The sequence below is a fragment of the Hippopotamus amphibius genome, chromosome 10 (genome assembly GCF_030028045.1).
Source record: "Hippopotamus amphibius kiboko isolate mHipAmp2 chromosome 10, mHipAmp2.hap2, whole genome shotgun sequence".
In the NCBI taxonomy this organism is placed as follows: domain Eukaryota; kingdom Metazoa; phylum Chordata; class Mammalia; order Artiodactyla; family Hippopotamidae; genus Hippopotamus; species Hippopotamus amphibius.
Genome location: NC_080195.1, coordinates 23,048,847 through 23,062,787, shown reverse-complemented (window position 1 = coordinate 23,062,787; position 13,941 = coordinate 23,048,847). Strand labels below are relative to the sequence as shown.

The 13,941-nt window shown below is 40.2% G+C and overlaps 1 protein-coding gene across 2 annotated transcripts; it reads right to left on the bottom strand.

Annotated features, from left to right (window-relative positions):
* Positions 1-2,127: 2,127 nt before the first annotated feature.
* LEPROTL1 (leptin receptor overlapping transcript like 1) lies at positions 2,128-10,835 on the bottom strand. 2 transcript variants are annotated; one of them, XM_057697960.1, is made up of 4 exons: positions 10,400-10,835; positions 5,000-5,075; positions 3,274-3,460; positions 2,128-2,450 (listed from the first exon to the last, which is right to left on the bottom strand). In XM_057697960.1, the coding sequence occupies exons 1-4, from the start codon at positions 10,413-10,415 to the stop codon at positions 2,334-2,336; spliced, it is 396 nt and encodes a 131-aa protein (XP_057553943.1). In that variant the 5' UTR covers positions 10,416-10,835; the 3' UTR covers positions 2,128-2,333. The 2 variants fall into 2 exon arrangements, with proteins under 2 accessions (XP_057553943.1, XP_057553942.1); XM_057697959.1 differs by lacking the exon at positions 10,400-10,835 and adding an exon at positions 5,413-5,503.
* Positions 10,836-13,941: the final 3,106 nt, after the last annotated feature.

Here is a 13,941-nt window from a genome sequence, read left to right as displayed (position 1 = left end):
GAAGTGAAGCTTCTGCAAGACGAACTTTGTAACTAATGTCATCCTTGCTTTATATCACATTGCTAACATGGATAATGCACTTCAGCAACTGAAGTGTGTTGTATATTTTCATTTCAAAAACATCCACAAACTAAAATAGGTATTTAAAATCTTTATTGTTTTATCATCAAAAGTTCTCTTTCCATAGAAGAACGGCAATGCAGGATCAGTGCATATTCTATGGAAAATTCAGACCTCAAGTAACTAGCCTAGAAACCAGAGACAGCACTATGCCAAGCTAGTGTGCAAGGTCAAAGACACAATGCTGCCAGTGCGATTAGTATACAGAAGAAATATGCAGCTGTTAGAAAAAGAGTCTATGGCCAAGTAAATGAAACGGTAGCAGTGCACTGCACTGACATTCTAGAAACAGAAAATGGGAAGGACCAGAGAATGTAGTTTTGGCAAAACAAAATTGAGTAGATCACAGGCACTGAGTTCCCAACTGTATCATCAGCTGCCTAATCCACGTGTAGCTGTCCCTTGGTCATCCACGTGTAGCTGTCCCTACCGCATCCTACCACTGCGAGCTGCTTTCAGCCTGTGTGTAAATGCGACAGCCACACGCAGGCATTCCATTCTGCTTCCCAGCTCATGGCTCAAAGTAACAACTTGGGTTGGGTGATAAAGCCCGTGGCCTTGGGGCAGCTTTAGTAAAAAGCTGAATAAACCCACAATTTGTTCCCATTTTTTGGAGAAATCAACTTTATAGAACAAGAGAGTTGTCATGATTACTGTTTCATCTGAAGGCAAAACAGAATCCATGTAAGTTTACTGAATAAACATATAAACAAATGTCCTTAATAAAATACTGTCAGACCAACTTAAACATTTTCATAACTAGCTCCTGAAAAAAGCACTGATAATCGTGAGATGCAAATGGCCATTACAATTTGATAATGCCTGGTTACTGGGAATTTTTTGGTCAGGTTTGTGTCTGAAGCTGCTATACAGCTAGATTTGGCTACTTTAATTCACACAATCAAGGGCATTTATAAAAGAAAACAGCAGATCTATGAGCGTGAAACAAAAATCAAAACAGTTGAGAGGTATACAGGAAACTTGTCTTAAATATTTTAAAATTACATAGGATATAACCTTCGGGGATAAAAACTATTAATTACCGTGGTCTAAATCTTGAGTTGTTAATACATGAAATACCAGCGAAACTAACAAATCACTTGTTGATCACGTCAAGGCCTTGTGGGGAGGGGCGCTCAATGTGCGGGGGAGCCATCACTCTCCAGGTGCATCAAACACCTCTAACTGAACGTGTTACTAAACTATATGGGAAGTCATTTTACTTAATACATATAATGTATAAAATAAGTTATGAGGAGGAGGCAGGGAAAGGTTTTCTAGTATGCAGGATGCAAACGTACACTTTCCTGTATCAGTAGTAGTTGCATGTGTGTCCCTTTACCCACGTAAAACATGAAAGGCTGAAAGAAGATCAAAAATCTCACTTATAAATAGAAACAGGATAAAAAAATGGAATTTCAATGTCATTTCTTCTCACAATGCAACTCACTCTTCCTATAATAAACATAAATAAAAACCGTATCTCAAAAATCTGTTTTTACACTCTTACCTTTAACAATAAGCTCTTCTAACAATTGAGAATAAAAGCAGTCCTTTGTAGCAATTTCATAAAATAATTTTCAATTCACAAAACACCTGCTTTCTGGCAAAACCAGCAACCCTTATGGAGGGCACGGCATTAATACTTGGCCCCTCTGAGGTATAAATGCAGCTATATTTGCACTGAGTATATAGTCTATAAGGTATGCTAATGGTTTGCATGTTTGCATAAAATTGGGAGTCATGTCATCCTGACTGATTGAAAAACTTATTTTTATAACTCTGTATAGTAATGGAGGTTAAATAACTTTAAGAGAAAAAAAAATGTACTTTAGCCCAGTAATAGCCAGCAGAACTCTAATTCCTAACCAATGAAAATGCTTACTACATTTAAAAAATGTTTAACATTGCATATTGATTAAAAAAAAAATGAACAGAAAAAACACATAAATATTTAAATTCAGCAGGACACCACAAAAAGCATACTACAGATGAGTGTGAAATCAGTCAAGCTTTTCCAAAAGAGAAAATCCTTTTAATCCTTCAGCAAGTCTCTGTGAAAATAGTATGCTTACAATACAAGCGAGAAGGGAGCACCTAGAACACCCCCAAGAGGCTTGCTCCATAGCTCAGTATCACTGCCCCATCTCCTGTGTGTGCCGACGGCTGAGAAATGACAAGAAGTCCATCTGACAAGAGTTCAGTAATTCTTTTCACCACTGCTGCCAGCTGAAGTCGTCATTGCTGCCAAAGACCAAGAAAAAGCCCAGGATGGTTGCAAAGATGACTGTGTTTCCGGTGAGGACAAGTGCACAAGCTCCCCACTCGATCTACAGACATAAGACAGAAACGCTCAGTTAAAAGACAAGAAAAACAACAAGGAAATGAAAAGTGAATCAAGGCTCTAGCTGTAGCCAATCATGATCCAAAACAAATACAACTTGTAATAATAACTTTGACACTGCTGAACATACAATGCTGTTCTTATATATCTCTGGTTCCTTAAAAGAGACAAAGTCATGGAAGACGACAATTTTTCAAAAGCAAGCTTGACTTCCGGGCTATGAAGAGGCAGCACAGAATTCTACAATTTTCTGTTTACAAAGAAGTTTGCTTCAACTCTTCCTTAGTGAATCTGAAAATTTTTATCTAGAGAGCAGATTAAATTTAAAGTATCAGAGATGCAAACACACTTGTGTACATTCTTTTAAAGAGGCAGGGGGAGTCCTCGCCCTCTCCACGTGGAAGGGTGGCCAACCTGTCTTCTCTGCCATCTCTACCTCCCCAGAGATGGAGGAGCGAATCTCACTGGGGAGTCTGGGAGGCCCCTTCTGCTCTTTGGTACCTTCCCACCTGCAGAGAACACAGATCTCCTCGGGTCTTCCCTGCTTTAAGCTGTACACGGCAGACCTGTGGTTGTTCAGCACTGGGCGAGTCCACATGCCCAATTCTGAGAGTGGAGTATTGGCAAGAACCAATGCTGCCAATGCTCTCCAGGATTTCCACCCGTCAACAACAACGAAAGTGAAATTTTTATCTCTTCATCTCTAGGCTATTATGTCTCTTTTTCATGTCATTTAACAAAAACTTTTTTTTTGAGAAAAACAACACAGTCTAACGTGAGATCGTTAGTAGAAGGATGCTTTCACTTACCAGGTGTGCTCTAGCGAACACAACAGGGAGTCCAAAAGCTGAGACCACAATGCCTGTTGTAAGAAATATGGCAAGCTCCTTACAGGCGTTACTCATAGCGTCCGTATCATCCACTAACCTTCTTGCTATGCAGTACGGAATAGGTGAAAGGATGTAAAAAAACAGAACAAAGAGGGGCCAGTATTGGCTAGAAAAAGAAAAATAAGTTAATGTAGTTTTTGCTATCTTTGTCTTTTTCCCTCATGCAAAATATGTTTTTAAAAAAAAATAAGGACCGAAGCATACTGTAAGGTACAAAATAGGATACAGTCTAAAAATAAGTTATAACCTCAACACTGAAAAGAGAAACATTTAGAGTCACAATATTCCTAAAGTCAATTATGATACAATGATTAAATATTTCTTAAATTAAAAGAAAATGCTTTATGAATTGTAGCAGTTGGAATGAAAGCCCAAGATTTAAAATATATTTTTCCATTTTAGGTTATAAATAAAAAAGGCATATGAAAAATGGGATTATTAACAGTAATTTTTAAAATTCAAGATCCATGCCCTTGACTTCTAATACGCTGCCTCAGCATGAAGCTGGAACACCCCCAAACTTTCCTCAGGTCACTAGGAACTCCCAAAATACTGAAATCAAAATACAGACTATGAACTGAAAGTAATATTGAAGGCTCTCAGTCAGAATATCAACTTTATCACAATAAAAATAGGTGGCTTTTAGTCTACAGTCTAGCTATTGTATTGTGCCAATGTCATTTCCTGTTTTTGATAACATAAAACACTTATGTCAGATATTACCACCAGGAGAAGACGTGTGAAGGGTACAGGGGACTTCTCAGTACTATTTTTGCAATTTCTGAGAGCCCATCATCATTTCAAAATAAAAAGTTAAAAAGAGGCAGATGGCTTTTAAAACCGCCATAAAATAAAGCACATATCATGATGGAGATTTGCTTGTACTTAGAGGGTCATGATAAGCAAAAATTTACCTATATGTTTTTCCTAAAAATCTTTTCCTAAATATTTTGAGAACAACAAAAAAGTTACAAATGGATGTAAGTTTAAGGGGAAAAACATGCAAAAAATACAAAAGCACAAAAAGTGAAAAACCAAGGTTGCCTGTGTCGTTCCTGCTTTCTCTTGCTTGCTGTATCTTTTATCTTTGCCATGGATTTCATTTACTTTTGAGTGAGGCTGAGTATATTTTCATGTGCTTATTAGCAATCTGCAGTTCTTTTTTCATATTTGTTGCTCATTTTTCTATTGCATTGTCCGTATTTTTCTTACTAATTTATCCTATTTAAAAAAATGTTCTGTCTTAAGGAAAGTAATTGTTTACATGACTTTTTCTGTCAGTTGCTCTTTGCTTACACACTTTTGTTTGTTTTTGCTGAAAAGACGTTTTACATGTTCTTGTAATTAATTTAATCAGTTGGTTCTCAAAAGTAAGCAGTAGTGCTGGGCTACTGTGTCACTATCCTGCCATTAAAGACTTGGCAGTAGTCAAGGAACAAAAGCCAAGTCTTTTTTGCATGCTGCTATCCTGAAATCTATTCAAACACATTTTAAGTGAGGACTTAAAGTTTGTCCTTGGTAAATGACCATTTCTCAGGATTACTTCTATTGCAGTAAAAAAAATAAAAATAAAAAATTTTTAAAAAATTTTAAAGGTAGAAAAGTTTTATACTTAAACACTCAAAAAGACAAAAAATTTACATACTTGTATATTGGAAGGGCACATCCAAGCATCAAAAACATCAGCCCAATTGCTCCTCCAAAGGACAAACTAATCAAAGCTGCAAAGTAAATAGAAATATTAAATTAAATTAAGATTATTTTTTATTAACATTACTATTAGCAGTCTGAACATTACCTGTGACCCCAGAAGCAAAAAGCAACACAAAACACACCAAAAAAGCAAATATATTAGTGAATCATCTTCAAAAATTGAAAGTATCTGGTTTCAGAATAAGTCTTTTGTGGCATCTTCAAAGCAAAATACAGTGATCCAGATTTTCAAAGCCCTGACCTACCACTAGCACGTCACCACATTCCCAAATTACTGGTTTCATGTCAAACAAGCATCCCAGTCTGCGAGATCAATGCTCCTCCAGGCATTAGTATGATACTCACTCCTCAGATCATTACAGTTTTGAAAAGTGGTACGTGGAGACACTCCGCAGTCAGCTTTACTGGACTTCAGAGACCTCATCTATGGGAAAACCTCTCCTCATCAGTTTCTACTTCTTGCACATACGCCCCCAACAAGCACAGATGAAAAACATCCAAGGGTATCTATAGTCAATAATATCAATCAATTAATTCTGCCACAGATCTTTGAATAGTTAGCAAAACTATAGCTGGGTTTCCTTCCCTAAGCTCCTACACATTAGAAAATGTGCAGGATAACAGGTACAATCCTTCCCTGGCATCACTATTTTAAGACATTATCACAAGCAACAGACCCATGCTACAGGGGAAACATAGTTTCTGAAGTCCCCCTCTCCCCCACTTATACATAGCATTATATTTTATAAAGTGTTTCCACATGTATCAGTGAATAGAAACAACTTCCTTGAATATGCATAGTTAATCAATGGCCTAGAATTAAGCAAATAAATAAATGATCAATTTAGTTTGAGTTCCATACAACCTCTATTTCTGCAACTACAGTGGCTAAGAGATTTTTTTTTTTAATGATGCAGTCAATTAACCTTAACAGAAACGTTAAAATTCAAAAGAGCTGTCAAAAGTCTACACATTACCAAGACAAAATCCAACATATAAAAACCAAAATGAACACTAAGGGGGTTAAATGCTGCTCAGTACTACTGATATCCTTCCCTGAATTAAAATGGTCATAATCAAGGACACCCCCTGACATGGGAGCCAGGCAGATTTAGTTTTCATTCAGATTACTGATGTAGGTCATGTCAACTCCAAACACATTTACTTAGTCCTTAATGCCATTAGATTTTCAGTCGCACAAAGAACAGTAAAAGACACATCTGCACTTAAATTTGTGGCAAGAGGAACTTTATGTTTACAAGGGAATGCCATGTAAGCAGTGAGGAAAATACCAAGTATACCATTTGTTTTGTTCAGTTCAAGACAGGTCCTCATGAGATGGTCCCACTTCCTTGTCGGGACACTCATCACCCCAGGCTAGCACCCCTTGGTCTCTGCACTACAGCTGCACCGGCCCCCTTTCCTCAGCCGGCTCCCTCACCCACAGGGCCTTTGCACATGTTGTCCCTTCTAGCTCAGACACTTTTCCATTCATTCATTTCATTCAAGCAATGTCTACAAGAGAGCCAAATACCTAAACTGATGCTGGGGACGTGATAATGAACAGGCAAGGCTGTGTCACACTACGGAGCTTACATTCTTGTCCCAGTCCTTGCCTCTTTTCGCCAAGTGAACTCCTATTTTTCCTTCAGATCACAGCCCAGTTATCTCTTCCTCAGTGACGTTTTTGCAAAGCCCCTGACTAGACCGATTCCTCTTATTATGTTTATTTACTCATTCATCCTGCAAATATCTACTGAGTGCCTACTGTGCATCACACACCGTTCTTGACGCTGGAGATAGAGCAATGAAATTAAAGCTCTTGCTCTCATGCTTACATTCTGATGGGAGAATAAAGTGATTTTAAAAAAAGCAAGCAAATAAATGTCAAATGTTTTGAAAAAAAAATCAAGTAAGGGGGTGGGAACGCTATTATAGATGCATTAGCCAGGAAGGCGTTACTGGTGAGGAGACATCTGAGCAGAGATCTACATGAAATGGAGTTAATCAATTGTGTGGCTATGTGGGGGGAGCATTCCAGGCTGAGGAACATGCACACTCAGAGGCGCTCTTTGCTCTGGTCACCTCCCCTGTGCTCATTTATTACAGCTGCAATGTTATATTGATTTGTATCTGTCTTCCCTTCTAAGCTGTTCATGCCACAAGAGCAGGGAAAGAGTTTTTCTGTTGCTGATGCTCAGGCCTCAGCTCTTAACACTCAATAATAAATATGTGTACAATGAACGAAAGGAAGCAAGGGGGAAAGAGAGAGGGAGATGAAAAGAGAGAAAAGAGGAAAAGAGAGCCCAAGGCAGCAGAGGAGAAACAGGCGTAAGGGAGTCAGGAGGCACCAGGTCCCAGCTCTCACCAGCCAGTTACTAGCTGACTAAATAAGTTATCTGAAGGTCAATTCTTTCTTCTATAAATAAGGGTTGGACTAGATCTAAAATGCAAATAATTCTCTGAACACTAAAGATACTTGTTATAAGACACGCTGAAGAAATAAAAAAAATCTCCGCTTTTTGAAATGTAATTGCCAAACAGCTAAGTTCATCACTATAGTAACACCTTATTTCTTCAAAAGCCATTTATCTTAGAATCCTGAAGGAAACAGAGACAACACAGATGTCACAAAGTCCATACACTAAAGCCAACATTCTTTATAAGCAGACCCTTAGGCTCTTATTCAGAAGCTATCCATTTTTTTGTGACAGTTGTTGTGTGTCAGAAGCTATCTATTCATTTTTTGGTGACAATTTTGTGTGTGAATCACAGCGGAATAAAATCTTTTTAAGAATCATCTATGCTCATTTATACATATATATTTCATTTATAAGCAATTCATGTAACCAGAACAAAGTTAAGTGAAGAGTAACTTTCCTTTCCTGGAAGTGATTATTGTGGTCTGTATCTTGTGAAGACAAAATTTTGTAAGCTTATTTCGCTTCCTATATTTTTTTAATTTTTTTGGGGGTACACCAAGTTCAATCATCTGTTTTTATACACATATTCCCGTATTCCCTCCCTCCTTCGACTCCCCCCCCCACCCTCCCTCGAGTCCCCCCTATATTTAAACAGATGAGAATTAGGAGGGAGAGCTGCCTACAAGCTGCATACAAGAACTACCCTCTGATTGGAGGAAAGACTGAAAAAAAAAAAAAAAAACACCCAAAAACCAAACAACAACGGTTATATCAGGCATAAAAAAATCTCAAAAAGCATATCAGATTTGCATAGATAATCTTGGCCAAGAGATAAGTGGCTTTAGGACTTGGTTGCTGAGGTTAACTCTGTTCTATGACAGAGAAAAATTACTTATGTTCTTATCATCAAAAAGGAGTCTAAATTTCCTTTGAGTACACTCTTAAAAAGTTAATGATTTCTTAAAAAAAATTGAAATGAGATAAAATTCAGATATAAAAAAATAATTTTCTGTGACATCTTACCTCCCAGTCATATTGGATAAGATAAATGACAATGGGGTTAAATAAACCGCTCAAAAGTGTTCTCAAAGGTTGTAAAGTTTCTCGTCTTATGAAATCAGCAATTAGGCTGATTTATACACAAAACTCATCACTTGTGTATAAATGGTTGTCCTAGCTGACACATCAAAGAGGCAAAATTTTATACTGTAATTGAGTGATGCAACATCCAGAAGGCAAAAATGAGATAAGTCTGGTTTATACTCCCAAAGCCTCAGCCCAATTTATCTAAACTCTCAAGAGACTGGGTGCTGGTTCTGTGATTACAAAGAGATTAGAGTAGGAGAAGGGACCAGTTCCTTAACCTGGGAGTTACCAGAAAAATCCAACATATAACAAAATAATAGGCAAATAATGGCTTAAGAAATAAGTCATGGATTCAATTATAGCAACACTCCCGCCTAATATAAGGATAGGCCACAGGAAGAAAACATCCTGATGAACAGTCACATCAATCAGAAAATCTTACTGAAACCAAAACTGTAAGTACAATTCCATCTGAGACACTTAATGCTGATTAATATTCACCTAAGTCCACAATTACAAAGTTCTTTTCTTGAGAGAGAGGCTCCTGCATTTATTGACAGTAAAGAAATGGGGAAGAACTGGGAAACTGGCAACATCCTAAAAAACACAGCATTCCACCATAACTGCCTTTCCCACAGGGATTTTAAAAGGTCTGTTATAGTTCAAAAGGAGACTGGAAAGTATCTAGACTGCTCAATTGACAAAGTTCTCTATGGGAAATGAAATGTTTTTAGACATTCCATATAGACAAACAGTAACAATGTGACTCTGGCGAAACAGCTCAGCAAACGCTGTCCTTAAAGAAAATAAAAACCACAGAAAAAACACTGTTACTGAAGTCCTTCACTTCCTGCTTGCCTGTCCCTTCTATAAAGCCGCAGGTCAGGAAATCAATGTAATTCGTTGTCAAGAATTAAACTGAAAACGTTGTTAATGGTATTTACTTCTACCACCCTAACAAAATTACCAAACAGTTGGAAAGAATGCAACATTCCTTATTTCTAAAGGAAACAGACGAATACACGAGTACTTTTTCATTGAGTTTTAATGAAAATCTCTTTTATCTGAAAAGAAAAAAAAAAAAAAAAAAAAAACCACAGCTAAATAAAAACTTTGAAGTGAGAAAGCCTCAACGTGCAACTGCAGAGAAGGCAAGGAAAAGGAGCCCTTTGGGGTCGCTCACTGGTCTACCCTATCAGACCAACACCACAAATCAAAATGCAACCGCTGTAGGAGCGTACAGCTCCAGTACGGGTCCTGGAGTGGATATGAGGTCTGGGGAAAAAAATCATCCCTAAGCCCTTTCAGGGCGTTCCTGGGGGACTCGGTTCGGCTCAGCACCCGAGACTGCACTCGAGCCTTTAAATGGGAAACGACACTGATTTTCCGTAACTGGCATCTCTAGTGACCTCGACCCCCTCAAAACCACGCTCGGCCCGCCTCGTTCTCGGAGGCAAACTCCCGCAAGACGTGCGTGATGGCCCGAGCGGCTGCGGGACTCCGAACACCCCGCGGGCCACTTCATCCTCCGCACGGGGGGCGACGAGTGGGAGCGGGGCTGCCGAGCTCAGCAGAAAGTGGGGGCTGGCGGAGAAGCCGCCGACCCCGCCGTCCTCCCCCCGAGGCCGCCGCGCCCACCTCGGCTCCGAGGGTGGAGGCCGCCGTCGGGGTCGGGGGTCGGGGGGGCTGCCGCCAAGCGCGGGCACCCCGCGGCGCGCGCCGGGCCCCGGGAGGCGGCGTGAGAGGCCCGCGTGGGCCCCCCTCCCTGTCTCTCCGGGCGGCCGCCCGCCCAGCTCTCCGGCCGCCCAGCGCCCCAGGCCCACCTTTGATGCCGGCCATGGCGGTGACGTCGCTCCTGTCTCCGGGACCCGAGGCGGCGGCGGCGGCAGCCGGGAGACGGGAGACGCGCGGCAGCGGCGGCCAGACAACACCCGGAAGTGCGCGACGCAGCACTTCCGCCGGCGGCTCGCGCTCGCGCGGGGGCGCGGGGGGCGCGCGGGGCTGCGAGCCGTCGGGCCGACCCCTTGCTCCAGGGCTGGGCTCCTGTGCGGCCGCAGCCTTGCGAGGCTTGCCGCCGCCCCCGCCCCGCCGCCGGGGCGGTGGAGACTCGGGCTCCCGTGTCCCCTGCAGTGTCGGGGACGCTCGGTCCCGAAGCCCCCAGCGCGCATCCCGCAACCTCCCACATCCTCGGAGGAGGGAGCGCGAGTCGACGCCGTCCTTCGGGAGGCCTGGTGCGATGGACCTTTTTGCGTCCTTCAAAGCCCACCCATTTCTCTCTCCTCCCCTATCTTGTAATAAAAGAGCAGTAAGGCCAAGTTGGGTGGTCTGCACTGGGCTCCTCGCTTTCCCACACAGAACTAGGGTTCTGGTGAGACCCACCTCTAGAGGGAGGAGCGGCGGGACGCGGTAACAGGTGGATTTGACACAAATCCGAGCTCTTAGGAGTCTGTGAGAATCGTGGTTTTCTGTTTTTGTTTTTGTTTTTTTAATAGTAACGGGGCTAGGAAAAAAGGAGAAAGCAGAGGTACAAATACATTTAGTTAAGTCATCCTACAAATTGGACGCTTTTTGGTATTATGTGTGGGGAACACTGAAGTGAGCAAAACTAGGTACGGTTTCTGTCCTCAACTTGTTGTTTAGTGAGAGAGACAAACGTGAAAAAGTGTAAAATTGCACCAATGATAATTACTAAGAAAGCGGATAGATAGGCCTGTGACAGTCTTTGATTTAGATCAATCAGATGCGATTTCCCCGAGGGAGGGTCAACAGCGGGATGAACAGGTGTGTAACTAGGAGAGAAAAGGGAAAAGCCATCATGGGGAAGGGATAGTGTTTACAGAGGTGGAGGAAGGGAAGGTCACATTTTAGGAAGTCTTTCGGGGCACAAGCCCTGGTGGCTGAGTGAAGTGCTAGTCCCCTAATTTCCTTTTGTGAATACAGATGGGTTAGGCATTGCAGACATTTGTCCTCGATGACATTAGTGGGCAACTGCGATTATTCTTCAGGTTAAAGGGTTCTGTATTTTTTTGCATCCGTGGTCATGAAGAAATCCCAAGTGAATATGCTCCTTTGACTTTTTCCATGAGATCCACAGTGTTTCCAGCAAAAAAAATTCACTCCCCTAAACACTATTTTTTGGCCAACAGCTGTTTAGAGTCAGTTGAGAACTTAAAAACAATATTTGTAAATGTTGTATTTCAAAGACCACCTACAGCAGAATTCTTTGGGATGCTTCTTAAAAATGCAAATTCCTGAGTCCCACTCCAGAGCTTCTGGCTCAGAATTTTTGTGGGCAGAACCCAGGAACCTGAAATTTTAATCAGCATCCCAAAGGATTCCTATGCAAACCAAAGCTTGAAAATAATTGTCTGAAAAAGGGGGAATGTCAGGAGTTCTCTTCATCAGTTTTCCAAGTGAATCCTAAACATTAATGTTACATCCTTTAAATGTCCTTTAAATATTTTTACATAAATTCATAGTTTCAAAACTTTTCATTTAGATGGCTTCCTATCTTCCAAAGTCAATTTGCAAAGATGGGGATGGGGATGAGAGAAAGGGAGCTATTTTTTTTATTGACCAGCTGCTATAAACATTGATGCTTTAAACATTTTTCAGATTTAATCCTCCCCACACTTTTGTAAACCTGAAATTCTTAACTCTTACAGTTCAAGTCAGAGAAATCTCAGAGAAGTTTTTAAAAAACTTTTTATTATGGAAAAATTTTAATATATAAAAAAGTAATCAAAATCATCTAATGAACTCCCATATACCATCAGCTACCTTCAACAATTAACACATACTCAACGTTGTTTTATCTGTACTCCCCATCCACTTTCCTTTACCTCCCATATTATTTTTTCCCATATTATTATTATTTTTTTATGTTGTGCTATTGAGTTAGGTATTTTTCATGTAATTTTTTTAAGCTCTTCATTGGAATATAATTGCTTTATACTTTTGTACCAGCTTTTGAGGTACACCAAAGTGAATCAGCTGTATTTATACATATATCCCCATATCCCCTCCCTCCCGCCCCCATAATATTTTGAAGAAAATTACAGGTATAATTTTATCTTCAATAGTTCAGTCTGCTTTGAAAATGATTCTTAACAAAACCATAGAACATTTATCACTCATAAACAATAATTAATATTATATATCTAGTCAGTGTTCAAATTTCCAATTCTTGTAAATGTCATTTACTTTATAGTTTTTTTGATTCAAGATCCAAATCAGTTTCGTATGTTGCTATTGATATGATTCAGAGACATTTTAAAAAAACTGTCTTTTCTCATTTAGATCTCAGCTCAAATGGTAGCTTCTCAGAACCTTTCTTGGACAGTCTCTTTATTTTACCACTTCACATCATGTTACCCTGTTTTTCTTCTTGAAGGCACTTATTATTTATCTGAACTATATTATTTGTTGGCTGTCTCTCCCACTAGAGTGTAAATTAGTACAACCTTTTATGTTTTGTTCACTGTCTAGAACTGTCCATGGCAATTGATGGGATCTCAAATAACAGAAATTCTCTTTTTAAGGTCATTAGTGACCTCTACATTTCAAAATCTAAAAGTCACTTTTTGATCCAGCCTTTCAACAACAGTGGACACTGGTGATCATTCTGTCTCTCAACTACCATACCACTATTCTCCTGTTTGTTTCTTATGCCTCGCCAGAGATTTCTTTTCAGACTCTAGGAACTTCTGCTCAAGGTTCAAATGTTAGTGTTCTCTTAATTTGGTCTTGGGCCTCTGTCTTTGCTATATCTAAATTCTCTCCCTATGAATTGTATTTCTTCCTGTGGCATTAAATACTGTCTTCATTTTGATAACATAACTACCAAGTTTACCTTGGCTTTGAAATTCAGACTTGTATATCCAAATGTCTATTTGACATTTTTACCTGGATTCCTAACAGTCACCTCAAATCTAACATGTGGAGACCAGAATTTTCTATTAGCTTTATTCCAGTCCCATTTGGTCCCACTCCAAGCCACCACTGTTACACCTCCTCTTGTTCCACTCTTCCCCAAACTTATTTTGCTCCAGTTGCACTGGCTTTGTTTGTCTTTCCCAACCCCTAAGTTTTGTTTTATTCATTGCTGTATCCCCAGTGCCTAGAACAATGCCTGGCAGATACTGTTAGGTACTGTTACGGGATTAATATATAAAGGTATTCATCAAATTAGTGAATGATGTTCCTCAAAACACAAAGCTAGGGCTTTTGCATCCATTGTGCCCCAGGTGGTGAAGGCTCTCCACCTGATCTTTGTAGTTTCTCATTCAGGTCTCAAAGCTTCAAAATCGCTTCCTCAGCAAGGCCTTCCCTGAAGTTGCCTCCTAATCTCTACTGTATCATCCTG